General features: G+C 48.8%; 1 protein-coding gene and 1 pseudogene across 1 annotated transcript; both read right to left on the bottom strand.

The window, feature by feature from the left end:
* Nucleotides 1–27,753, bottom strand: part of LOC121154969 — a 440,652-nt pseudogene that overhangs the window by 22,570 nt on the left and 390,329 nt on the right.
* Nucleotides 102–5,594, bottom strand: AURKC (aurora kinase C). Its single transcript, XM_040978171.1, has 7 exons — nucleotides 5,401–5,594; nucleotides 5,201–5,234; nucleotides 4,418–4,609; nucleotides 4,094–4,232; nucleotides 1,645–1,793; nucleotides 557–731; nucleotides 102–390 (listed from the first exon to the last, which is right to left on the bottom strand). The coding sequence occupies exons 2-7, from the start codon at nucleotides 5,218–5,220 to the stop codon at nucleotides 229–231; spliced, it is 837 nt and encodes a 278-aa protein (XP_040834105.1). The 5' UTR covers nucleotides 5,221–5,234; nucleotides 5,401–5,594; the 3' UTR covers nucleotides 102–228.

Raw genomic sequence — 27,753 nt, 5'->3', positions numbered from 1 at the left:
GAATTCCAGTACCATAGTCAGAGGGTTAACCTACTATGCCACAGCACCAGCTCCTCAAATAAATCTTTTAAAAAATTTTTCTGTCACACACCAACTGAGCTGGTACTAAATAATTCAACTTTTATTTTATTAATTAATATCCTGCATCTTAAAAAGGAAACAACAACAAAAAACTTGCCTGAGCCAGTAGAACAAAAGCAAAGGCAGAGGCAGAGAGAGTAAACAAAGTCAGCTGGCACAAGGAGGCAGAACCCTCCGGGAGTGGGCCTGGACCCAGGGGTGCGTCAGGATCTGAGACAGGGGCAGCCGCTCCGAAGGCTGGTATCTGAGAAGCCTGGAGATCAAGTCTCGTGCCCCCAAAGGCATGGTGAGAGGGAACTTCACATCCACCTAATGAAGCCAGGGAGAAGACAAAGTCTGCTTCATTCCTCTGGTTAATGTTGTCCCTGTCTTGCAGGCTCAAGGGCCCTGTTCTGGACCTTTGTAGGTAACCCTGTGTCTGCCCCTCTTCCTGTAGGCCCCACGGCCACCACCAACCAGCTTCCCCGTGTCCCACCTTGAGGATGCGGGCGTAGGTCTCGCTGTGAGAGGCACTCTCGAAGGGTGGGCTGCCCACCAGCAGCTCATAGCAGAGCACGCCAATGCACCACAGGTCCACCTTCTCATCGTACGTCCTCCCCTCGATCATCTCCGGGGGCAGGTAGTCCAGGGTGCCACACATCGTCTTTCTCCTAGAGGAAGACAGAGACTTCTGGAGGCCCCCTGCAGGGTCCCAGGACACGAGGAACCTGCCTTCCCCAGGGACACTAGCCTGGACGATCCCTGCTTGAACACGGAGGCAGGGAGACACCAACATTCCCCTGTAGTAAGATTCAAGGGTCAAAGGAGGCCAAGGCTGGAGCCCACCGATTCCATAGTTTGCACTAATTATTTACCTAATGATTTAGTCTGTGACACAGAATGTTCTCAGTACCAAGAAGGATCTGTGCCTGTTGTTGCAGCACCTGGGGTTAAGCCACTGCTTGCCACATGAGTACAGTGCAGAGGAATGCCAGTCTGAGTCCCAGCTGCTGCAGTCTAACTCCCTGGTAACAAACCTGGGAAGGCAGCAAAAGACGGCTCAAGTTCTCTGGCCACTCATGTGGAAGCTTGGGACGGAGTTTGTTTCCTGGCTCCAGCCTGGACCAGACTTTGCTGCTGCAGGCATTGGGGAGAGAATTAGTGGCTGAAGATGCCACTACGTGTGTCCCTCTCCCTTTTACCTTCCAAGTAAGAAAACCTAGAAAGAGACAAAGAGGAAAGCGAGGAAGAGGAGGAGGGAAGCGAGAGAGGAAAGGAAAGGGTGGGCGTAGATCAGTTATCTGGGAAACCCTGATGGCATAGCAGGGGAGCCAAGTAAGTTATGCTTTATGTATCAACAAAAAGCACACTCCTGGGAGTTATGGGAAAAAGTGTCATTTTTTTTCACATGGGGCCTCACTGGTCAAGTTATAGATTAATGAAGATGAAATAAATGGATCATATTAGGGAAAAAAAAAACAGTATTCAAACACATATCTAGGTTTGTATATGAGTCTTAGATGTAGAATTAACTCAAATGAATCATTTCTAAGTGGTCCCCAATATTCACCCTACGTGACCTACCTCAAAGAGATGGTGTGTACAGACCAGCCAAAGTCTGCAATCTTAATCTCCCCCCTGAAGCCCAGCAGCAGGTTCTCCGGCTTAATATCCCTGTGAATCACCTTCCTGTCATGGCAGTAGGTCAGGGCGTCAGCCAACTCCTCCATTATCTGTGTGAACAAAGAAAAAGCACTCAGGAAAGAAAGCTGGCCACATTGTCCCTATGAGGAGAAGGGGGTCATGAATGTGAATGTACTAGAATCTTGGCTACTGAAGCCAATACTCTTTGCTCCCTGACACCTCCCGCAATAGCACAGAGTGATGCTGAGTCAAACGGACGGCAGCACAAAGGACCTGAGTTATGAGAAAATAATACAGAATCTAGAAGACCGGCCATTCGGCAACAGTTTGACCCAATCCCTGCCCCTGGGATGCCCATGGTTCTGTTCTTTTTCTGGAACCCTCCTGTACAAGTCTACCAATTTCTAATCCAGTTTTACCCATTCATTTAGATAATTTCCTCATAGTCTTAATGAGGAATTTTATCATTATGCTTCTTTATAAGAGGTCGTGAGATTATAAGTTAAATTCTGGGGCTCAGTGCGGTAGCCTAGCAGCTAGAGTCCTCGGTCCTCGCTTTGCACATGCCAGTTCTAATCCCAGAGGCCTCGCTTCTCATTCAGTTCCCTGCTTGTGGCCTGGGAAGGCAGACGAACATAGCCCAAAGCCTTGGGACCCTACACCCGTGTGGGAGACCTGGAGGAGGCTCCGGGCTCCTGGCTTCAGATTGGCGCAGCACTAGCCGTTGCTGTCACTTGGGGAATCAATGGATAGAGGATCTTCCTCTCTGTCTCCCCTCCTCTCTCCTCTTTGTATATCTGACTTTCTAATAAAAATAAAATAAATCTTAAAAAATGTTAAATTCTGTTGTTTTGCAAAGCTGTAAATACATACACACTACTATCCTGTGGAGATATACTGGAGGTGACTGGAATATATAAATGTAAAAGGAACAATATATGTGTCCACATTTTTAAAAATTTTTGTTGGAAATGCAGATTTACAGAGAAAAGGAGAGACACAAAGATTTTTCATCTGCTGGCTCACTCCCGAAGGGGTTGCAATGGCCAGAGCTGAGCCAATCCAAAGTCGGGAGCTGCCTCTAGGCGTCTCACATCGGTGCAGGATCCCAAGGCCGGGTCATCCTCCACTACTTCCCTGGGTCATGGGCAGGGGGCTGGATGGGAAGTGGGTTAGCTGGGACTGAACCTGTTCACACAGGAGATCCCACCCATTGCAACATGAGGATTTAGCCACTGAGCCACCTCATCAGACCTGTGTCATATAAAATGCATGCAATGAAATCCAGGAACTTTAAAAAAAAGTCATCAGGACTAGTGCCATGCATCGCAAGCTAAGCCTCCACTTGTGATATCGGCATTCCATGTTAGTGCTGGTTTGAGTCCTGGTCATTCCACTTCCAATCCAGCTCCTTGCTGATGGCCTTGGAAAGCATCAGAGGATGGCCCCTGCACCCGTGAAGGAGACCCAGAAGAAGCAAAAAATCATCTGGAATTTAATCGCATTGCCTCTTTTGAGAACCTCTAAGCACGAGCGCTATACTATATTATACTGTACCACGCTGTAGTGTATAACTGTTTTCTATTTAGACTTAGACTCCAAGAGTTTTGAGGGGAGGTGAATAGAAAGTTGACTTCCCATTACATAAACATAAAACTCACTTGTGAAAATACTTCCATTTTAATGGAATGATTTTCTTCACTGAATAGTTTAAATACCCAACTTTACATAGAATAAGCTGTGTGCTGAGCTGCCTCAGTGGCTCAGACGGAGCAGTGGACAGCATAACCAGGTGCACAGGGAAGACATGGCAGTCCATAGGAACCTGCAGAGGACACCTGGCACCACAACAGAGGACAGAACAAATCAACCAACTACCCCAGCCAAGTGTTGGCAGTGAAAACTGGGCAAGCGGAGATGCTAAGGTGAACTATGTCAGCCAGTGGATTCTGGAGAGATTTCATCGTGCTTGGAATGACAAGATTGGAAGCAATTCAGACTGTTGGACTATCATAACCACTTGAGTAGTGCCCTCGGAGCGTGCCCCACATGGGGACCTGGGATGGGTGGGAGGCTGGGTGGGGTGTCTCTCTTCCCCCCTTATCCTAGAAACAGGAAGGAAAAAGGACAATGTGGAAACCATGGTTTACCCACTTGCCTCTAGCCCTCGACCTTCTGTACCCTAACCAAATGTAAAGATCATCAAAATAAAAAAAATTAAACACGGAAATAAGCTGTGTGCGGAGACTTAGAAAAATCTATCTATTGGCTGACTTTGTTGCATTTTTCCCGGGCAGGGAGGGGAGCGTTTGGTGTAGCCGGCAGGTGTTATCACCCCGCCCCGCGTGGAGCCCGCCCCGCGTGGAGCCGTGGCGCCCGGACCCCTCACCGTGGCTGTGCGCTGCTCGTCCAACGTGTGGCATTTCTGCAGCTCCTGGTAGAGCTCACCCCGCGGCGCATACTCCAGGATCAGGTATATCCGCCGAGAATCATGGAAATAGTTGTACAGACGCAGGATGTTGGGGTGCCTGAAAAGCGGATGGAGGAAGGCTCAGACCTCTCCTCGAGGCCCCCCACTTTCTCCTATTTCTGAAAGTTGCCTAAGTAGCTGATGGCTGTGGGAGCAGAAGCAAGGGGACCGAAGGGCGAAGGGCGTGGGGAAGAAGTGGACGCGGCTGGGGGACGGCCGGGGGCTCATGCCGGGGGTCCTCACTGGAGGTGGGCCTGGATCTCGATCTCCCTGCGCAGCTGGTGCTCCAGGCCCTCCCTTTCGATCTGCGACTTGAAGAGGACCTTCAGGGCCAGGATGAAACGGCTTTCCTTGAGCCGAGCCAGGTACACGTTGCCGAACTTGCCCTTGCCCAGGGGCCGCCCGATCTCGAAGTCCTCAATGGTGAGGCGTCGCCTGGCGGGAGGAGACGCGCTTCACCCGGGGCTGCGGGGAGCCACGGCCCGTCCCTGCACGCGTGGGGAGCCAGCCCGTCCCTACACGCGTGGGGAGCCAGCCCCGTCCCTGCACGCGTGGGGAACCAACCCCGTCCCTGCACGCGTGGGGAGCCAGCCCGTCCCCGCACGCATGGGGAGCCAGCCCGTCCCCGCACGCGTGGGAAGCCAGTCCGTCCCTACACGCGTGGGGAGCCAGTCCGTCCCTACACGCGTGGGGAGCCAGCCCCGTCCCTACACGCGTGGGGAGCCAGCCCCGTCCCCGCCGCGTGGGGAGCCACGGCCCGTTCCTACACGCGTGGGGAGCCAGCCCCGTCCCTACACGCGTGGGGAGCCACGGCTCGTCCCTGCACGCGTGGGAGCCAGCCCGTCCCCCTGGTAGGGAGCCAGCCCGTCCCTGCACGCGTGGGGAGCCAGCCCCGTCCCTGCACGCGTGGGGAGCCAGCCCGTCCCCGCACGCGTGGGGAGCCAGCCCATCCCTGCACGCGTGGGGAGCCAGCCCGTCCCTGCACGCGTGGGGAGCCAGCCCGTCCCGCCCAGCCCCCGCACTCACGCGCTCGGGATGCCGTCCATGGCTGCTCAGGGCGCTGGCCGAGGGCCGCGGGCGGCGGGGAGAGACGGCGGAGAGTGAGGGGCCGCGGTCCCGCACCCCACCCCGACCGGCCCCCCGCGACCCACCCGCTGTTGCAGGCTGAGGAGTTAATTAGCATTTGTTAAGCTTGGCTCCTGCAGGAAATGGGCTTGGTGCCACACCTGGGCTGTCAGACTCATCAGCATCCGATCTTCTGCTAGAGCCTTGGGGGAAAAGTATCGTGGCTGAATAAAGGGAGGCGAGAGAGACCTCTTCCTCCACTACCGGTCTCCTGTCGGTGTCTGATTCCCTGACCCTCGCCGTGTCCACGCTACCGGCTCTGCTGGTCGGAACAACCCGCGCCTCGGAACTGCCCGGCTGAGGGGAGGCCCGACGGCGGCTGCCCGGAACCCCTGAGGGGAGGCTCGACGGCGGCTGCCCGGAACCCCTGCGGGGAGGACCGACGGCGGCTGCCCGGAACCCCTGCGGGGAGGACCGACGGCGGCTTCCCGGAACCCCTGAGGGGAGGACCGACGGCGGCTTCCCGGAACTCGCGCGCCCGGGTTGGGCAGGTAGTTCCTGCTTCCCGTGGGCTGGAACCGTGGACAGCAGGCGGCGCCGCGGCCGATAGAAACGCCTGGGAGGCGAGTTTGGGCCCAGGCCTGGAGAGTGGGGGGCCGGAGCGAGCCGGAAGGGCCGGGGCTCGAACCCTCGGCGGCGGAACGCGGTGCGCGCGGGCCTCGGGGAGCGGAAGGCGACTTGCCAGCGCTGACTCCGGCTTATCCTAAGTCGGCTTGCTAGCTGGTTTACTCATCCGAATGAGCTGATCGGCTCTCTGGGGCTTGGCGATGCCAGCGTCCCCGTTAAAGTCTGCTCCGTTCTAGCCCAGCGTCCCATCCCTGCGTTTGGGAAGGCAGCGTGTGTAGAATTCAGGGGATAGTAGGCCAGTTAGGGTTTTTCTGGTCCCCAAGTTTTTATTTTTAATATGAAATTGCATTTCTCCCCCATGTCTCAACTGCCCTGGAGCACGCTTTCCCAAGGACACTCCCTCCTTGAGGAAGGAGAGGCAGATTAACACCGATTGGATTCATCGCCTAGAAGTGACCCGCCTAATATTATCAAGCAGATAGAGTCTGAATGATTAGCTTTCCATTAGAAAGGCAGTGAAGATCCCACCCTGCTGAGTATGTTCTAGAGCCAGGTGCCTGAAAGAATTCTTTCCTTTGTCCTTTGAGTAATCCCCTGGGATGGTGCGGAAAAGACCGTTTCCACCATTACCCTGGGTACTTTTCTTCCTCCTGCCACTGTGACAGGAGGTTGGCGGTTCTGCCTTGGGTCGCACGGAGCCCTCTCCTGCCACCACGGGAGGAGCCCATTTGCTCTTTTTTTCCTAAATAAACCTGTTGCGGGATGCGAGTGTGACCATGCCAGACATGTCTAGGGTTTGTTAAGGATTCTTTATTAACCAACCTTGATGATAACAGGGCCCACTAGAAATAGCAAATCATAAGTACATATGGTAATTCAGTCAATCAAAACCCCAAGAGGGGACCCAGTGGCTAGAGTCTTTGCCTTCAATGTGCCAGGATCCCATATGGTTGCCGGTTCTAATCCCGGCAGCTCCACTTCCCATCCAGCTCCCTGCCTGTGGCCTGGGAAAGCAGTCGAGGACGGCCCAAAGCCTTGGGACCCTGCACCCGTGTGGGAGACCTGGAGGAAGTTCCTGGCTTTGGATTGGTGCAGCATTGGCCGTTGCGGTCACTTGGGGAGTGAATCATTGGATGGAAGATCTTCCTCTCTGTGTCTCCTCCTCTCTGTATATCTGACTTTGCAATAAAAAAATAAATAAATCTTTGAAAAAAAAAAAAACCAAGAGGAACAAAGTCATTATCCTGAAGCCCATCTGTTAAGCTGAAGACCTATGTCCCAGCTTCCCCAGCAACATAAGTTATCCTAAGAGACAAGCAACGAATAACCTGGGCACACTTACAAAGTTGCAGACATTCACCTTTCCCTGGCATCTCTGCCCACATTCCATCACTGCTAGGCTTCACCTCTCCTCGAACTCCTGATAGTACACAAATTAGAAATAGAAAGTATCTTAGCATTAACATCTTCACTGACTCCCCAAGCAGTAAACAGGGGGTGAGGTATGCCGACACACAGGGGCCACGCTCAGGGGACACCTGTCCTCAGAGTCCGTCTGCCCGTGAGAAGCCAGAGAGCAAGTAGGTCCTGTGGAGTTGGAGTGCTGGAGCACATGACCAAGAGAGTGAGCCCCTCGCTCTCACCAGCCTGTATAGGGCTTGTTGCGGGAGTGGTTAGACCACAATGCAATACCGCCCCCTCAGGTTCCAGGTGATGATAGGTGAGCATCATAGGTGGGCAGGAGGGGACACCTATGTGGTGGTGGAGGGGTGGCTTCTAGGGTCTTGACCCTGAACTAGCTGCCTACCTCACTACAAATCCTGCTTTGCAAACTGGAATTGTTCACATGAAAATTCTTCCTTTGCGTGAGACAAGAAATGAGGTTGCTGCCATGTTTTTGCGTCTAACATCCTAGAAGAAGCAGACTGTGGCCCATGGGCTTGGGCTCCAGCCACCTGTGCAGGAGGTCTGCATGCGGTCTCTAGCCCCTGCCTTGTCAGAGCATTTGGGGAGTGAACAAGTGAATGCAAGATTCATCTTCTGTCTCTACCTTTCAAATATAAAAATAAAAACAAGTTTAATTTAAAATTTATTTTTGTTGGAAAGTCAAATTTTCAGAGACAAGCAGAGACAGAAAGATCTCTCATCCTCTGGTTCACTCCCCAAGTGGCTGCAGTGGCTGGAGCTAAACCGATCTGAAGCAAGGAGCCAGGAGCTCCCTCTGGGTTTCCCAAGTGGGTGCAGGGTCCCAAGGCTTTGGGCCGTCCTCTACCACCTTCCCAGGCCACAAGCAGGGAGCTGGATGGGAAGTGGAACAACTGGGACTAGAACCAGCACCTCTATGGAATTCCGAGGGGGCTAAAACCATGTTTAAAAGGAAAACAAGCAGTTACTTTCTTCTCCACTGGAGTAGTTAGGCATCTTGGTGCCAGGTGCCTGGGGCAGTTAGGGAGCTGGTCATTCCACTTGCCTTGATTAGCACCTCAAAAAGGTCCTCAAAATTGGATTAGCACATCAAAGATTTACATTTACTTACTCCACCAAAGGAAAGGATTTGCAATAGCACGTGTTCTAAAGTAAATGCATCCCTGTTATTATTTTTTTAAGATTTAATTTTTTATTGGAAAGGCAGATATACAGTGCTGGGGTCCGTGCAGTGGGTGTGGACAGCACAGAGGTGTGAAGAAAACAGCTCCCCTGCTGGCAAGACCCCAAGGAGCCTCCAGCTGTGGCAGGGCCTGGCGGATGTCTCTGGATACAGTCTCACCCCCATTTGCATGGACATTCAAGCACCCCCTGAGAATTCTGTAATCCATTGAGGCATGTTGTTTGCCCCTGTGAGATGTAACCTGGGAGTTAACCTTGCTGATAACGTCTTGGTGAGTGGGCCTTTAACAATTTACACACAGGAGCACAATGAAGCCCGTGCCGTTTCAGGACACTTTATTTTGTGCCTCCCATTCACCCTGCTTCAGAATCTAGCCCAAACATGCAGCATGCCTTCTGGGAAAGGGCTTGATAAGTATTCTAAAAATTAATGAAAGTGATGGGTTATGAGCTGAAACTGCTATGGCGCTAAATACAGTTGCTGTGTCCTTAAAGGTTAGCCTGTCCTTGCAACTCTTTGGGACATAGGACATGTATCTGTTTTAGCTGCTGTTGTAATTTTTTTGGCTAGAGGAATTATAGGGTACTCTTATTAATATCATAGAGATATGCTTTTAATTATTGTTTGTTTATTGAGGTGTAGAGCCTGCAGTTGTAGGGGGGGATTTAATGTTTGAAACTTTTTGTCTTGCATCTTATATTTTTTCTCTTTTGATGTTTTTTTTTTCCCATTAAGTGATAGATAAGTTGTAGAAACAGAAATGTAGTGGGAATGTATTACTAGTCAGCAGGTAACTAATCAGCAGGTATTACTAATCAGCATGTGCCTTGGCCCTGGAGTAGGCCTAATGCCTACTATTTTTTCTTTTAAGCTAGATATACAGAGAGGAGAGACAGAGAGGAAGATCTTCCATCCGATGATTCACTCCCCAAGTGACCGCAACGGCTGGTGCTGCACTGATCTGAAGCTTGGAGCCAGGAACTTCCTCCAGGTCTCCCACGTGGGTGCAGGGTCCCAAGGCGTTGGGCCGTCCTCGGCTGCTTTCCCAGGCCACAAGCAGGGAGCTAGAAGGGAAGTGGAGCAGCCAGGATTAGAACTGGCGCCCATATGGGATCTCGGCATGTTTAAGGCGATGACTTTAGCTGCTAGGCTACTGTGCTGGGCCCTAATGACTACTATTGAAGAGTTAATAATGGCTTGCTTTAGGAAACTGATTATAGTAACTTACAGAATTATCTTTAAGAGCACCTGGTTGACCATGAAGTAAAAAATTAATCAAACATCTGTGAATGCTGGATTGGTCGTGAACTTAAAAATACAACAATTAAACCTGTGTGCAGAAGTTTATGGTGTGTCTAAGAAAATGAAAAGGACAGCTTCTTGAGCTGTTGGCAGAGGGCGCAGTGTCTGTGTCTATTCACCGACTCCATGTACCCTTCGTGAGCTCCGAACTTGGCTGGAGCTGGGCTCTGGCGATACAGAAAGGAAATACAGAGAGGAAGAGCTTCTGTCTGCTGGTTCTTTCCCCAAGTGGCTGCAACGGCTGAGCTAAGCCAATCTGAAGCCAGGAGCCTCTTCCAGGTCTCCCACGCAGGTACAGGGTCCCAAGGCCTTGGCCGTCCTCTACTAGTTTCCCAGGACACAGGCAGGGAGCTGGATGGGAAGTGGGGCTGGTGGGGTACAAACTGGCGCCCATATGACATCCTGTCAGATACAAGGCGAGGATTTAACCACTAGGCTATCACACTGGGCCAATCTTTGTTAATCTAAATAAGGGAAACTTCAGCCCCGTATTTTTCCTTCATATTTGTCCTTACAGTTTTCAGTGGGAATATTGTTGCTCGCATGTTTGCTATTAATGGTCCTAAAGAATGCACATTAAATAACATTTATTCAGGGAACCCTATAATTCTGTAAGAACAGCAAGTGTGTGGGATCACGTTCTTTCCACCTTCCTACTGTGAAATGGAATCCTCCTTTCCGAGTGGTAAGGGCAAGCACACAGTGCCCAGGAGCAGGCCTGTCCTTCCGGGAGAGAGAAGACACGGGCCTTTCTCAGACAGCCCCGCCATCCAGAACTGAGGAGCACGGAGGCGAGAAAATGGTGCATTCCCTCTACCTTACTGTCTTGGCCCTTCTGTAAGCCTATTGCAAGCTGGTAGGGCAGGGCGGACTGGCAGCAAGCTGTCGACCCCAAGCTGCTGGGGACGGAGACCAGGAGGCTGCAGGTGATTTGGAGGGAGCTTCAGGACTCTGGTTTCCGCCATAGCCAATTCTGTGAGCCCCCAGAGTCTCTCTGTGTCAAGGAAGCAATTCATCTTCGTGAAAGGGTTAGCGTCTGCATCGCCGTCTCAGAACTTGGTATACACTGTAACTCAAGCGATGACATGGCGTGAGACCATCAAGGGCGTGAGTGTGGGTGAATAACACACAGAACATGGACCCGTATGAACTTGATGTTACTACATGGCTGATGACAACAGATCAACAAATTCATGTCTGTTTTTAATGATCCTTTTGCCAGGTATATTGAGCAACATTGAAAGTATTACTGCTTTCTTTGCCACAATTGTAAAGCTGAGAAAATGAAATCTTTATAAGTTGAAGATGCATGATGTTGAGAAATAGCATAAGGGAATGCAAAGACAGAAAGAGAGAGATTGGAAGAGAGACAGAGTGAGAAATTTAATATTTCAGGCTGGCATTTTGGTGTAAGTAGTTGGACCGCCGTCTGCAGTGCTAACATTCCATATGGGCACTGGTTCAATCCTGGATACTCCACCTCTGATCCATCTGCCTGCTGATGCACCTGGGAAGGGAACAGAAGGTCATCAAGTCCTTGGGTCCCTGCACTTACATGGGAGACCCAGAAGAAGCTCTTGGCTCCTGGCTTTGGTGAGAGAGGAACATAATGAAAAAATGTTAATTTCTTCCAGGAATTGGCCTCAGGCAGTGAATGTTGCCACCTGATACCCAGGTTTCTGACTTCACATCAGTGGGGAAGTAGGACAAGAGTGAAGAGCAAGCAGCAAGTATTTGATGGAGAAAGCAAACATACACTCTGCACAGAGTGGCTTATTCAGGTAGGATGTAGCACTAAATGGTTTAATTAGAAAGGAGGAGCAGGAGTCCAGGTAAGTCTGAGCAGTGGCATGGCATGTGGTCCCCCAGCCATGTGGCTGTGGCTGGGGGTACCCGTGCTGGCCCAGGCTTCCTGCTGGGGATCCTGGCTCCCCACGCAGCACTGCTAGGCAGGGAGGGTTCTGGGCTTGTCCAAGCCAGAGGTGCAGAATTTCCTGCTTTCACAGTGGCCATGCTGGGGATGGATCTTAGACAGCTCTGGGCATGCCCAGGACCATGGCTCCGCCCACCACAGCCATGATGATGGGCGGAGTCCAGGTAAGTCTGAGCAACAGCACAGGGGTTGTCTGGATCCCCCAGTGATGTGTCTGGGGTGCCGTGCTGGCCCAGGCTTCCTGCTGTGGGAGAGAGGACGAACCCTGTAGGGGAGCTGCAGGGAGATCCCCTGCTGGGCCACCATTCCCACTAGAGAGCCTGAGAGCTAGGATTGGGGTCAGACCAGGCCGGGCAGGGCTGCAACACCTGTTGGCCTGCATGTAAGCTGGATCGGGTGAAAGCCAGGTTGTGTGGACTGTACTTACTGGTGCGTGCATAAGCCAAGGGGGTGAGGGTTGGTTGTGTTGCACCGCAGCATCAGCTAGCAGGTGCTAGCATGGGGGCGGGGAGGAACTCTGTCCAGCTAAACTGTAGTACCACCTGGAGAGTGCAAGATCCGGGAGTGGGAGTGGACCCAGCAGGGGAACAAGGGGCACCTCCCTCTTGGGTTGCCAAAATGACTGGTAAGAATGATAACCAGGACTGGGACAGGCATGCCTAGACAGACAGTGGCACCTGCCAGCATATATTTGGGCTGGATAGTGGGGCTGGTAGGGTTAAATGAAGCTTCAATGCCCATTGACATGTAGGAGAGCTGAATGGGGTGTGGGACAGGACCAGTCTGCTGTACCTACTGGTAAGCGTGAGCATCAAGGCAGGAGGTGGGCCTGGTGGGGGTTACTGTGTGTCGCTCTGACTAGGCTACAACTCCCACTGGCTTGTGAGGGGGCCGAGTGTGCAGTGGGCAGGATCGGGCTGGGTTACAACACTCATTAGTTTGTGTAGAAGATAGGTCTGGAGACAACTGGCCCAACAATTTCAGCTAACTGTGTGCGTAAGACAATTTGTGAGACAGACTTTGCCGCCCCCTGTATTGGCATGCACACCAATCCGAGGTCTGGAATCACCTCGGATGAAGTTTCTTTGGGAATCCCCCCAACTGAACCACTGGATTCAGAACTCCAATCATGGAGAAAACTGCAAGCTCCATGATCTGACCATGGAATGCACGTGTCAGAGCTGGGCCTCCTTATTGGCTTAGACGGTAGTGGCCAGCATATCCAGATGCACTTGGAGGATTTGGCAGTACACTAGAGCCTGTGGAGGACACCTGGTACCATAACAGGACAGAGGACAGAACAAGTTGATCAGCTACCCAGTTGGCAGTGAATAATACCTGGGCAAACAGTGAATAAAGTGAACTGTTTTAGCTGATGGATTCTGGAGGGATGTCTTAGTGATTGGAGGGGCGAGATTGGCAGCAACACAGAACTGTTGAACTCTCAGAACCACTTGAGCATGCCAGGGATGGCTGGAAGCCTGGGTGCGGACTCTCTCTGCCTCCCCCCTCCCTCCAGATGCAGGGAGAGGAAAAGAATGTCAAAACAATGGCCACACCCACTTTCCTCTAGCCCTTCAACATTCACACCCTAAAAAAATATGGAAAAGTATCAAAAATAAAAAATAAAAATGAGGAGGAGGAACATTGTACTAAAGGGGAGGAACACTTACGATTTTTGTAAGAAGAAGAAAATTTCCCCAAATCTAGCTACCACTGCTTTGACTCCAGGTCAGTCAGAATCCTAAACAGGTGTTGGTTCATGCTCTGACTGCTCCACTTCCCATGCAGCTCCCTGCCTGTGGCCTGGGAAAGCAGCCGAGGACGGCCCAAAGCCTTGGGACCCTGAACTCAAATGGGAGACCCAGAAGAAGCTTCTGGCTCCTGGCTTCAGGTTAGCTCAGCTCTGGCCAACGAACCAGGGGATGGAAGATCTTTCTGTTTCTCCTTCTCATTCCTCTCTCTGTAAATCTGGCTTTCCAATAACCATAGACAAATCCTTCTTAATGTTTATATGTGTTTTTTAGAATAAAGTTGCTTTTGATGATATTTGCATGGTTAAGGATGAATGCGCATGTGAATGGGGAGGAGGGGGTTGAGGAATGGGGAGAGTGGGTGAGACACCTGTTTCCCATAGCTCAACTGCATCAGTACCCTTGGATGGAGGACAGCCACCGATGTCATCCCCGCGTCCCCATGTGGAGCATGTTCTGAGGACACTGTAGAGTGGTTTTCATAGTCCTGAATGTTGTTGATTTTGTCACTCCAAGGTTGAGGAAATCCTTCCAAGGTCCATTGTCTGACACAATCCACTCTCCCAGAAACTTGCTGTCAAAGCTTGGTGGGGGCCCAGTGCTGTAGCCTAGCAGCTGGAGTCCTCGCCTTGCAAGTGCCAAGATCCCATATAGATGCTGGTTCTAATCTCAGTGGCCCTGCTTCCTATTCAGCTCCCTGCTTGTGGTCTGGGAGGGCAGTTGAGGATGGCCCAAAGCCTTAGAACCCTGCACCCACTTGGGAGTCCTGGAAGAGGCTTCAGCCTCCTGGCTTCAGATTGGCTCAGCTCTGGCTCTTGCGGCTGCATGGGGAATGAATCAACGGACAGAAGATCTTCCTCTCTGTCTCCTTCTCTGGTATATCTGACTTTCTGATAAAAATAAAATAAATATTTAAACAATAAAAGCTTGGTGGGGAAAGCTGTCCAATTTGTCCTGCCCCCCATGGTATTACACACTCGGCACGCTCCAGTGAACTGGTCGTCATGTCCCCCCCGGGCATCTGGGCATGCTGTCCGACTCACAGGCTCCACTAACCTGGTTCTGACACAAGCACTCCATGATCAGACTACCCATCAATCCTGCAATTTCCCCTTTGATGGAGTTTTGAGTCCGGTGGTCTAGATCCTATCTATGGCATGTGCATATCTGCCTCCAACATACCTTAAAAAAAAACAAACCAGAAAAGGCAGCTCTGCTGGCACACTGGTATGGTGCAGACTCGGCATTAACCAGCCCAGAATGCCTGCCAGCTATTAGCTGCTTTTCTCCCAGCAGTGAACACTGGCCTGGGTGGAATCAGCCTAGGCACTTGTCTGCAGCCGGGTTATGAATAAATCTGCTGTTATGAAGAGAAGGATTTAAACCCTTGTCTCGTAGGTCTTGAGATATTAAGCTACCTGCAAGTGGCTCAGCTGCTCTCTGCTTCTCAGAATAAAGAATGGATTAATCAGGATACTTCAGAAAAAACAAAGCATAAGGACTGCTGTGTTGCTGTGTGTGTGTATGCATGTTTGGGCTCACGTGGTTGTGGGATTTGGGATTGGCAAGTCCCAAATCCACTCTAGGCAGGAGCTGATAATGGAATCTTGAGTCACAATTTCTTCCCTGGGAACCTTTAGCTTTGCTCTGAAGGCTTTTCAACAGATTAGATAAAACGCCCTGCGTCATATTACTAAAATAACCTTATTAAGGCGAACTGATTATATATGTGAGTTACATCCATAAGATAGCATCACAACATCTAGGGTTTTTTTAAAAAAAATATTTATTTATTTTTATTGGCAAGGCAGATCAGATTTATGGAAAGGAGAGACAGAGAACACCCCTAACTGCTGCTTCACTCCCTAAATGGCTGCAGCCATCAGAGCTAAGCTGATCTGAAGCCAGGAACCAGGAGGTTGGGCGAGGGGGCGGCATGATGTGATTAAAGGGGAAGTGTCCTCATTGTTGTCTTCTCAAGGCCAGGCCCTCTTCCCTCCCGGGGTTGGAGTCCCATTGGGTGCATAGAAACATCCAAGCTGTGGATCAGCGCGTAAAAGACCTGTGACCGCTGGGCTGTCACGGCAGACTTTATAGATGAAGTGCCAATCTGAGGACAAGGGCAAGGTTGACCACCAGCAACCCAAATGCCAGGCACCATTAGGAGGACAATAAAACTGAATTACCTTACTGTGTCATTGTCATCTCTTCCCAGTGTTAGAGGCTTTGTCAGAGCAAGTAAAATGAGATCCCTTCCTGCAGTGAAATGTTTTCTTGAGATACACACTCTCACTCTTGCAAGGGACTCACCTAGGACTTCAGGTCATGACAAGCACCAAGTTAGGGACATGTCAGCATATTTAGGGGGTCCAGCTTGACAGTCGCTGTCTTTTATTACCTGGGCTGCCCCAAACTTACCTATAATGAAGGATCCATGGGTCCAATGCAGATTTTTCTGATGTTAGAAATTGGTTTTGGGTCTGGCGCAAAAGGGTAGTGGTTAAAGTCCTCGCCTTGAACGCGCTGGTATTCCATATGGGCGCCAGATCTAATCCCGGCGGCCCTGCTTCCCATCCAGCTCCCTGTCTGTGGCCTGGGAAAGCAGTCGAGGATAGCCCAAAACTTTGGGACCCTGCACCCGTGTGGGAGACCCAGAAGTTCCTGGCTCCTGGCTTCAGATTGGCTCAGCTGTAGCCGTTGTAGCTGCTTGGGGAGTGAACCATCGGACGGAAGTTCTTCCTCTCTGTCTCTCCTTGTCTCTGTGTATCAGCCTTTCCAATAAATAAATCAATCTTTAGAAAAGAGAAAGAAATCATTTCCCAGCTATGTAACACAGTGTCTTTGGCTTAGGCCATGGCTCCTGCCTCCCTGTGGGAGACCCGGCGGAATTCCTGCTCTTGGCTTCCAGCTGACCCGGAACTGATCATTGCAATCAGTTGGGTAGTGAACCAACAGTTAGGAAATCTTTCTGTCTCTTCTCTCTGTTGTTCCTCATTTTCAAATAAATACATCTTAATTTTTCTGAAATTCTTTGTGCAAGTGAAAGTTCTGTCCTGTAAATTAACCAGTTTTTTTAAAACATGTATTTAAAAATCAGAGAGATGGGGGAAGAGTCAGAAACATCTTTCACCTGGTGGTTCAAGACCCAGATGGCCACATTGGCCGGACTGGGCCAGATCTAATCCAGGAGCCAGAACTTGCAGTCTGTTACGTGAGTAGTAGGGCCTGACCACTGAGCCGTCCTCCACAGCTTTCCCAGGCCAGTAGCAGGGAGCTGGCTGGGGAGTGGAGCAGTTGGGACTAGAAGTCATTTGCGGTTCTGGCATCACAAGCAAAATCTTTACACATTATAGCACGGTGCCAGCCCAGTTATATCTGTCGTTGTTGGAAAGAGGCCTTTACTGGGGGAAAGGAAAGCCTGTGTTCGGCCCTTTCCTTCCTTCCAACCGAGAGGCAGCGAGAAAGCGGGAGACGTGCGGATGAAAAGGCCACATCACTTTTTTTTTTTTTTAAAGAATATATGCATGTAGTAAACACTACAGAAAGATGTGGGGGTGTAATATCCCTGGGCGCCATTCTTGGGGAGGATTCAGATGCAGGCATTGATATAAGTAATTACATTCACTTATTGAAGCATGCAAAGCCAATCAAGACCTAATTCCATTAAGTGGGTGGGGCCATCTGGACTAGTATAAAATCCTTAGTCAGTGCCGATGGCTTGGTGGTTTGGTGGCTCATTTCTTTGTGTCCTAGTCAGAGGGTTGCTCAGACTCTGGGATTGCCTTCCGGGATGGCTGAAGACACCTTTCACTACAGTAAGTACCCTTCACACTGCATCGGAGGGAGGGCTGATACTGAACAGTCTCGGGGTTATCAAAGGTTGTAAAGCTTAGAAATCACTGCTAAAAAAACGAAAAGCAAGTAGGTGTTTGTTGCTTTCTAAGTATTTGGGCACTGGGGGCTTTAGTATTCAACACTAAGCAAGGCAAATGATTGGGTTAGGAAGGGCAAAGGAGGCAGCTCAGCGTAAACGCGCTGGGAGTGAAAGCAGCCGGGGGTGCGCCACTCAGCAGAGGTCGAGAGGTCCTCAGGATCAAAGCAGCTCTCAGATTTCTCTTCCCACACTGAACTTTTCTCCTGTATTCTGGATGTGTCTGTCTAAACTGTCAGCTCATCTTGAACACTTCTCAAACTCAACAGGTCCTAAGCGAAGCTCTCATGTTCACTGCAAAACTCGGACTTTCCCCTTTCTTTTCAAGCAAGTTTCGTGTTTAGAAAGCAAAACAGCTTAATCCTGTTTAATTTGATTGTATTTCTCATTTTTTAAAAACAGGATTTACTGTTTATTGGAAAGGCAGATTCAGAGAGCAGGAGATACAGAAAGATCTTACATCTGCTGGCTCACACCCAAGCGCCCACAACTGCTTCAGCTGAGTTGGTCCTAAGCTAGGAACTTCCTCCAGGTCTCCCATGTGGGTGCAGGGTCCAAAGGCTTTGGGCCGTCCTCAGCTGCTTTCCTAGGTCACAAGCATGGAGCTGGATGGGAAGTGGAGCTGCTGGGATTAGAACTGGTGCCCATATGGGATCCTGGAGCTTTCAAGACCAAGACTTTAGCTGCTAAGCCACCGCACCAGGCCCTTAATCTGGCTAGTTTTGTTGATGTTAATTTCCATTTTGGGATCTGACAATTTCTTGGCCCATCTCTGCTACTGGATGATTATAGTGAGATTCTAATTGATCTTGCTGCTTCTACTTTTACTGTGTTGATCTGTTTTCAAATGAAATATTTTAAATAAGAAAGGCAGTTGCAGAGAGAAGGCGATAGATGGGAATCTGCTGGCTCATGTCAACGGCAGCAATAGCCAAAGCTGTGCCAGGCTGAAGCCGGGACTTCACCTGGGTCCCCAATGTGGATGTAAGGGCTCAGAGATTTGGGCCATTTTCTGCTGGTTTCTCAGATGCATTAGCAGGGAGTTGGATTAGAATCAGAGCAACTGGAACTCAAACTGATGCACATATGAGATGTTGGTGCCCCAGGGTAAGCTGGCTCTGGCACAGTGCTGGCCATGGGATTAAAGCCTTTTAAAAGGGAGTGTAGTAGGCGAATCCTCTGTCGTAATAATCCAGTTGCTCTTCCTCTGACCCAGCTCCCTGCTTGTGGGCTGGGAAAGCACTGAGGGTGGCCCAGATCCTCGAGCCCTTGTTCCCTCATGGGTGATCCAGAAGAAATTCCATGATCCAGGCTTTGGACCAGTGCCGCTCTGGCCATTTCAGTCATTAGGGACTGAAACCGTGGGTGGGATATCCCTGTCTCAATCTCTCCCTCATTTCTCTTTCTGTAACTCTGATTTTCAAGAAAAAAATAGATATAAAATCTTTAAGACTTTAACAATGAAAATGTATGCACATTCGTCACTAGTGTGTTGACATTGACTTCATTAACTATGAAAATTACAATGATAATTGATAATGTAAATAGGGAGAATTGGGTATGATATGAAGTGATTTCCATACTACTTTTTGTCTGTAACTGGAAAATATTCTAAATAATTCAATGTCTTTGTCTCATTTTTTAAAAAACATCTCTTAATGCATATCTACCTTTCAGTGTTTAATTTGCTAATTTCCTAGTTTCTGATTTGCTTAAGGTTTCTTAACCCGAAAGGAATCTTCCTTTTAGGAATGGCTAAGTCAAGGACATATGAGCTGAGAATGGTATTCAAGTGCAATTTAAATGGTATTCAGGTGCATACGAGGTGAGATTATCTGAGAATAGTTGACCTGAAGAAAATCACTTCGCCATCAACATAATCCCATCATAGACTGCTTAGGAGGGTTTTTTTTTTTAGCATTAAAATCATCATTTTTTTCCCCTTTTTCCAAAGTGGCAGTAGTAGAGGTGATCGGATCCTAATACTGTCATTCGACAGATCAGTAAATGCAGTTAGAGGAGACGTTGTCTGTCAGACAGTACAGAGGACTCAGAGCACCCCTAAGCTATTTTCATGCTGCTTTTGCTGTCATGAAACTTGCACACATTTTGGACAAAGGAGCTATCATTTATAGTTGCCTCTGTGCACTCCCTCCCCAAGTCACATAGCTGGTCTCAATTCTAGTCACAAAGATTTCCACAGTGACCAGGACCGTTGAGAGCAGACTGTGGAGCTTCACTGGTAGTGCTGATGGGGACCGCAACTCAGAGAAACCATGAACACACACAGGAAGATCATTTCAGATTGAGATAAAGCAGCGAGGTAGCCAGAGGCGTGGGATGGGGTGTGGGGTAATCTCAGACTAGCCTGGAAGGCCAGGGAAAGGCTCAGAGATGTTGTTCCAGCTGAGATCTGCATGACAGGTTGTCATCTGTCACCCTTGGAAGAGAACTGTCAGCAGGGGAAGGTGCAAGTAAAAGCCTTGTACCGGGAAGAAGTTGGCCTGGGTAGGCGGGATGGTTGGAGTACTTAGAATCTAAGCTGAACAATCAAGCTGATTGTAATAAGTTATGAAGGTAAGGAGACTGGAGCTTGAGACCCATGAAATGATTCAAGAAAAACTTAAAAGCAAACTTGTATGATCCAATTTATTGAGCTTGCAAAGTTAAACCTTTCAGCTTTAAGTGAAATACAAAGGGCTAAAAAGGTGGCAGAACTGTGTGAAATAAATAAAATGGTACATCCCAGTGTTTTGGTTAATTCGAGGTGTTCATTCTCTCAGATCATACAATTTTTCTTTTCCTATTTGAAGATTCCATTGAAAGTACAGAATTCCTTTTTCATTTTTACTCTGGGTACTTTTTAAGAATATACTTTTTTTTTTTTTTTTTTTTACAATTCGTCATACTGTTTGCGTGCTACATGAGCAATGGAGGCCGAAATTTAAAATATAGGCCAAGGAATTTTGCCCTGAAAGCCCAAGGGACTTAATGGGGCTTGCATGAATAGAATTCTTTTAGGGATTCAATTATTTGTCCCTGTAATAACGTGCCTCATCATGACATGCATTTTTACCAATCAGTATAAAAATCCCTATCTTTTTTTTTTATTATTACATTGCTTTATGTTACACAGCTTTATAAGCACTGGGATGCCCCCCTCCCTGCCCCATAACCCGCCCCGCCCCCCCGCCGTGGTGGATTCTTGTTGCATTACCACAGTTCAAATTCAGCTGAGATTCCCTCCTTGCAAGCATCTACAAAGCATAGAGTGCAGCATCTTATTGTCCAGACAGGTCCAACAGTTTCTTGGGGAGACCGTCTCAGGTCTGGAGGTAGAGCCGACAGAGTATCATCCCAATCAATTAAAAGCCCCGACATTACATCAGTAACAATTTACAACGTAATGGAATTAGTTGACATGGTATTGTGTAACCAGCAAATGGAGGTGGGTGACCTCAGAGTTCTCAGCCTCCGAAGGTACTCCAATTCCCCGTGGTCTCCTTGGCGGTTAAAAATCCCTATCTTTTTAAAGGTATTTGAAAACAGAAGACCCCGACTTCCCAGTCATGGCATTATTAACCAACTGGAATTCAACTTCATGCATTCAAGGCCTTGGGAGTTCTAATTGGGAAATAGAGAACAGGCTTAAACCAAAGTTTGAATATCTGACCTGATCTATCAAATGCTTCTTTCCTATTTTTAGAGATTTTCCCTGCAAATTACAGGCGCAGGCGCACACGCTTCACAGACGAGCAGATAAAAATCCTCATTGACGCTTTCAACAAAAAACCATACCCTGGCTATGAGACCAAGCAAAAGCTTGCTTCTGAACTCAACACAGATGAGTCTAGGATCCAGGTAAGCTACGTGTCCTGTATCTCCAGAATGGAAGTAGAAAGGAAAAAAGAAAAATCGTTAAGGAAGCATATATTATTAGATAAGTATACATTCAAAGAAACATTTGGTCTGGTTTATAAATAAATGCATAATAATTGCAAAATTGATAATCACAGTGAAATAAACCATGTATTTTTCCTAACATGAGATAAAATTTGTCATTTGGAAGGGAACAAACATTGCTTTACTGATTTATACTATGTACATGTATTCTCTCCTTTTCATCACTTTATGATCACTGTCAAATCTCATTTTGTGTTAAAATAAAAACTGTTTTTTCTTGTATAAACAGTTATGTGTATAATATCTGCACAGGAACTAAATATAGTGAAATGTTAAATTTTTAAAACCTGAATATTAAATTTGGGGGGTTGGAGTTGTGACATAGTAGGTACGGCCTCCACCAGCTATGCTAGCATCCCAAATGTGTGCTGGTTTGTGTCTCAGCTGCTGTGCCTTCAACTCAGCTCTTGATAAAGTACCTGGGAAACCAGCAGCAGATGGCCCAAGTGCTTGGGGTCCTGCTACCCATGTGGGAGGCCCAATAAAGCTTCCGGTTCAGCCCTAGCCACTGTGGCCATTTGAGAAGTGAATCAGCAGGTGGTTTCCCATGTGGGTTCAGGGGCCCAGGGACTTGAACCATCCTCTGCTGCTTTCCCAGTCCACAGCAGAGAGCTGGACTGGAAGTGGAGCAACCAGGACACAAACCAGGGCCTATATGGGATGCCAGCACTGCAGCTAGAGGATCAGCCATGTTCTACCACCAAGCCAGCCCCTTTTTAAATCTTTTTAAAATTTATATGGAAAAGAAAGGGGATAAATCCAAACTCTAGGTGGTTTACATGGAGACAAGTCCAGTTTTGTTCACTGGAGCCTTTGATGCCGTGAATGTTAACTGTTCACTCTGTCTTTCTTGCCTCGCAGGTTTGGTTTCAGAATCGAAGATGCAGGTATCTGTTCCGGAACACACTAGAACTTCAGGATTCCGAACCAAGTCAAGGCGATGGAGAGGACCGCCTTAGAGAAAAGATTGAAAGTAAAAAGCCATTTTGGCTGTTAATGATTTGGACATTAGAGTACCATTCTTCTTGCTCATGAAGCACATCCTGGTCTATTGTGAACACAGTCCTCCACTGTGCGCTGTGGCTAAGCTTCCCCACTTAGCCTCTTAGTGGGGCCAACTGCTATCCTTTGTTGTTGTTGTTGCTATTTATTTATTTATGTGGTTATTTATTTAGTTTGTTTTTGCCAACTTCTATTCTGAGCACAAAAACTTCTCCTGCATGGACTTTATCAGCAAAGGGTTCACCATAGCCCAGGAAGCTCTCCCTATTCTTGCATCTTTTGAGTAGCCACCTTTTTCTCCTCCTGTCACTTACCTTCTTTTCACTGTGGTCCGGCAGCCCAGATGCAGTACCCTGTGCACTTCCTAGAACCTGTGTCTAGAATGGGGTTGGTACAGAGGCCTTGTGGGAAGAGGACACAGGCTATGCATTGGATGGAGAGGGGCAACATGATTTGGTCCCAATTTCAATTTGCAAAATGATCCCTGAAATGTTCTGTGTCGACCCTTCTATCCCCAGTTTATAGCACCCTTCTAAAACAAGAACCCAGACGGTGCCGTACCATCTTCAGCGCCTCTCAGCTGAACATCCTCAACGAGGCATTTATGGAAAACCCTTACCCAGGAATTGATTCCAGAGAAGAACTTGCCAAAGCAATTGGGGTGTCTGAGTCGAGAGTCCACGTAAGTGAGAAGCAGTGTGGCTGTTGCACAGGCTGGAGATGGACACACTTAGAAAGGGGCGCCTCCATGGCTTAGGATGCTCTGCTGCATTCCCATGTCCTAAGCATGTCACGCATGGAGGTGCGAATGACCTGCCGAAGGAAACGGACATTGGATATCAGCTAGGTGCTTGGCTAAACGCTCGACCTATTTCAACATGTAAGCTCTCAAATTATCCCATGAGATTGGGATTACTAGGCCAACTTTATCCTGTTTAAGGATTCCTTCCTCAAATGCAAAATGATTCTCTCATAATTCACTGATAGAATTGTGAGTGGATGTGATAGGTTTTGTAGGCTACACTGTATGAGCATCTATTTCATATGCAAACATACATATTTATGGAGTGGACAGGTAGAGACGGAGAATCTGAGTTAAGGGGGGGTTCGGAACTGTGAGTCAGTCTTCCAGCGGGAGGCTTTCCCCAGCAGCGTGAGGAATGTGACCTGCCGAGGTTAGGTCCCTGAGGAACCACACCTCCCCTCTAGATTCAAGGAAGGAGAAAGTCATGGTGGGTGCTCGTGCTTCTGCTATTCAGTTACCTCCATCTGCTCTGCCAACCTAGATCTGGTTTCAAAACCGGAGAAACAAACGCAGTTTCCAGAGAAAAAGGAAATCGGAGGAGCTCGAGGAAGAAGAGCAGAAAGCAGAAATACAGTGCCTTCTTCACCAGCCTGAAGCAAAGCAGGGGCAGGAAACACAGACCCAGGAAACAGCACCCAGCTAACCCGCCTGCTTTACAACACTCGGGTAACCCGCCTGCTTTATGACACCCAGCTAACCTGCCTGCTTTACCTGATTCCATTGGCAAGGGGAGCCTTCTGGGGATCCGCTGCCTCTGGAGAGGGGAGGGGTGCGTCCACGCGGACTTATCTGGCTCCCCGAAATGAGTCACAGTCTTCACAGATGTCCCACGTCTGTGGATCTGGGGGATTCCCACGGCTCACTTTTCCTGTTAAGTCCAGCAGTCCTGATAAGATGTGAGGGTTTATTTTGGCTCATGAGTGCAGAGTGAGTACTCAAAATGGTGGTTGTTGGTGACAGTGAGGACTCGATCCTCAGGCAAGCCCTGCCAGGGGCAGGCTAGGGCACAGCTTTGTACGCAGAGAACTGCTTCCGCATTGGATCGGAAAGGTGGGAACCGGCTGACGTCCATACTTGTGAATATAAATTGGCCTGTAAGATTTATCTCTTGTCCTGTCTTTCCTCCTTAGATGATGAAGATGCATATAACTGTACACCTTTACTAGCAAGTCTTCTCTTGGAACAAGAACATTGTGGACACAGAACAGTTTCATTTGTTTAATATCACCATGAATATGGGCCCCAAATAGTTTCCCGAGAAATCTACCTTGCCACTGAGACTTGAAGATAAACTTCTGGGAAATGGTAAAAAGGACGTCAGGAGCTAAACACAAGTAGGAGAGGAACCACATAGCCCTACCTGCCCACTCCGGCTTCAACATTCATTGGTCATTGGGGCCATGGAAATGTAATGAATGGTTGGTGCTGTGGGGTGATGCGGGCATCCCACATCTGTGCCCTGTTCAAATATTCTCCATCTCACATGCTGCTCCTTTTGCAAAGCACTGAAGCTTGCACAGACAGTCTAAAAAATAACAGCCAGCATGATTCATTAAAGAACAGGACAGACTGTGTGTGGAATCTTGAGCTCACAGCCTGCTGGTGCCAGAGACCAAGGTCAAACTCTACAAGCAATAGTGTGAGAGTGGGCGAAAGGGTGAGACCAAGGGCAAGGCCTGAAGGTGAGGCCAGCAACTGGGCCACGGTCCAAGGCACAGGGCTGTCCTCGAGACAGGCCCGTCCTGACTTCTGCACTTGGCTCACACTGCTGCTTCCTGAGCACCAGGCATTGGCTGGGTAGCATTAATTTGGGGTGAAGCTATCAACACTCATGTCAGATCAACTCACGTCATTTGACTTACTGAGCAATTCAATAAAAAACTTGAGGCAGCGAGCCCTCCTGGTCGACCTCCTTCCTCAGAGAAGAGCAAGTCTTTAAAGTCTTGTGTCTCTCTCTCCAACCCTGCTCATGCGGTGCTGGTCACAGTTAACGTGGCCTACAGTGGGTCCCTTGTACCCATGTGGGAGATGCGAAAGGAGCTCCTGACTCCCAGCTTCTGCTTGGCCCGGCCATGAGTGCTGTGGCCATTTGAACAGTGAAATCAGTGGATGGAAGATCTCTGCTTTTCAAATAAATAAATAAATTTTAATTAGATCTTTCGTATTTAAAGATTTTTGTTTCTTTACAGAGTTACAGAGAGGGGAGAGAGGTCCTTGACTCACTGGTCCACTCAGCGCAGTGACTGGAGATGGACTACCATTCCGTATTTGTAAACTCTTCCATTTTTCCTCTGGCTTAGTTCACTAGTCAGAATATCCTTGGGGCTCATCTCTGCTGTAGCACCTGTCAGAATAGCCTACCTAAGGCTGAACACTGCCCCACGGTGTGAATAGCCCATGAAGATGTTTTGGTCAACCATTCCTGTGTGTGATCTGTCCCATGATAGTGTGTGTGAATGGCAGGTACAACATCTAGGCTTGTGGAACTCCTCTATGCACACATGACCCTGAAGATTGTCTAGTGGGGTGGGGTGTACAAACGAAGACAGTGACGCTCATGGTCTTGAATTATTGTAGTCCTATGCTCGTTTGTTTGCTTGCATCCAAAGTTTTTAGCCAGAAAATGTTTAAAAGGCAAAAAGTGAGAACTCCAAAAATAGAAAAAAAGAGTAAGGTTAGAATATAAACCAGTGGTCTACGGCCATACCACCCTGAACGCGCCCGATCTGGTCTGATCTCAGAAGAATATAAACCAGTGACTTTGCACAATCTGTTTTAAGCCACAAGTTGTTAACTAAAGGGTCAAAAGGCTTGTAAAGCTAGAATAAACTAAGAATTCATGATTGAAAAAAATATACAGTCTATAATAGGACCTGGCATGATGGCTCTATCGCTTAATCTTCTCTTTGCAAGAGCCAGAATGCCAAATGGGCACCAGTTTTTGTCCCAGTTGCTCCAGTTCCCATCCAGCTCCCTGCTTGTGGTCTGGGAAAGCAGTGGAGGATGTCCCGAAGCCTTGGGCCCCTACACCATCAGAAGCTCCTGGCTTCAGATTGGCTCAGCTCTGGCTGCTGCGTCCTTTGGGGAGTGAATCAATGCATGGAAGACGTTCCTGTCTCTCCTCTGTATATCTGCCTTTCCAATAAAATAAATCTTAAAAACAAAAAACTGTAGGCCTCATGTGCGCCAGATCAGGGGAGAGCCAGGCATGGTTGACTGTCCCTACAGGTGCAAACATAAAGCAGAATGGGTGAGGGTTGGATGGGCTTTGCCGCAGCATCAGATAGCAAATGCTGGCACCAGTGGCTACTCTGTCATCGGGAAAGTGCATGATCCGAGAGTCAGAGTGGCCTAGTAGGGAAATACTGGGCTCCTCCCTCTTGGGTTACAACTCCCACTGGAGAGCATGAAAACCAGGACAGGGGCTGGGGTGGCTAGAGAGAAAGGCACCCACCAGCATGTGTGTGGGCTGGATAGTGGAGCTGGTTGGGTTGAACTAGGCTTCAATGCCCACTGACATGTGGGAGAGCTGAATGGGATGTGGGCAGACTGGACTAGTCTGCTGCACATACTGGCAAGCACAGGAACCAGGACAGGGGGCGGGCCTAGTGGGGGTCATTGTGGGTCACTCCGACTAGGCTGCAGCTCCTAGTGGTTTATGCAGGGGCCGAGTGTGTGCTGGGCAGAATCAGGCTGGACTGCAACACCCATTGGTTCCAGTGGAAGACAGGGCTGGAAACAGAATGGACCCAGCAATTGCAGCCACCAGCTGATTGGGGCGATGGACTGTACCGGGCCCTGTACTTGTTAGAACATACAAGAATCTGGTCTGGGAACACCTCACACAAAGTTTCTTTGGGGATCTCCCAAATCGAAATGCTGGATTCAGAACCCTAATCCAAAAAAGACAGAAGACAGAACAGGTCAATCAACCACCTCAGCTATATGTTGGCAGCAAAACTGGGCAAATGGAGACTCTAAGATGAGTATGTCAATCTGTGGATTCTTCAGTGACCTCATCGTGCTTGGAGTGGCGAGATTGGCAGCGATTCATAACTGGTGAACTAACAAAACCACTTGAGCAAGACCCTGGGAGCATGCCCCACATCAGGGACCTGGGATGGGTGGGAGCCTGGGTGGGGCTTCTCCCTCAAAATCCCCCTTCACCTAGAATACATGAAGGAAACAATATGGAAATAATAGTCTTACCCACTTTCCTATAACTCTTGAACCTTTTTACTCTAACTATGTAAAGATTGTCAAAAATTTAAAAATAATAATAAAAACTTAAAAAAAAAAAGAATCTGGTCTGGGATCACCTCAGACAAAGTTTCTTTTGGGATCTCCAAAATCGAACTGCCGGACTCAGAACCCCAACCATGAAGACAAGTGCAGGTTCCATGGTCTGCCGTGGAGTGCAAACGCCAGAGCCGAGACTCTGAGGAGGCTCAGACGGAGCAGTGGACAGCACAGTTAGGTGCACATGGAGGATATGGCAGTCCATAGGAACCTGCAGAGGACACCTGGCACCACAACAGAGGACAGAACAAATCAACCAACTACCCCAGCCAAGTGTTGGCAGTGAAAAC

The sequence above is a fragment of the Ochotona curzoniae genome, unplaced genomic scaffold, assembly GCF_017591425.1.
Source record: "Ochotona curzoniae isolate NIBS_2020 unplaced genomic scaffold, NIBS_Ocur_1.0 contig_2861, whole genome shotgun sequence".
Classification (NCBI taxonomy): domain Eukaryota; kingdom Metazoa; phylum Chordata; class Mammalia; order Lagomorpha; family Ochotonidae; genus Ochotona; species Ochotona curzoniae.
This window is presented reverse-complemented; position numbering and strand designations above follow the sequence as displayed.

Bases quoted from the DNA above. Each gene is read 5' to 3' on its own strand.
- AURKC (XM_040978171.1), bottom strand. From the start codon at position 5,220: ATGGACGGCATCCCGAGCGC. The intron at 4,610-5,200 runs GTGAGTGCGGGG...TCCTCCCGCCAG, and splicing joins ATGGACGGCATCCCGAGCGC to GCGACGCCTCACCATTGAGG. The intron at 1,794-4,093 runs GTGAGGGGTCCG...TTGTTCACACAG, and splicing joins ACGAGCAGCGCACAGCCACG to ATAATGGAGGAGTTGGCTGA.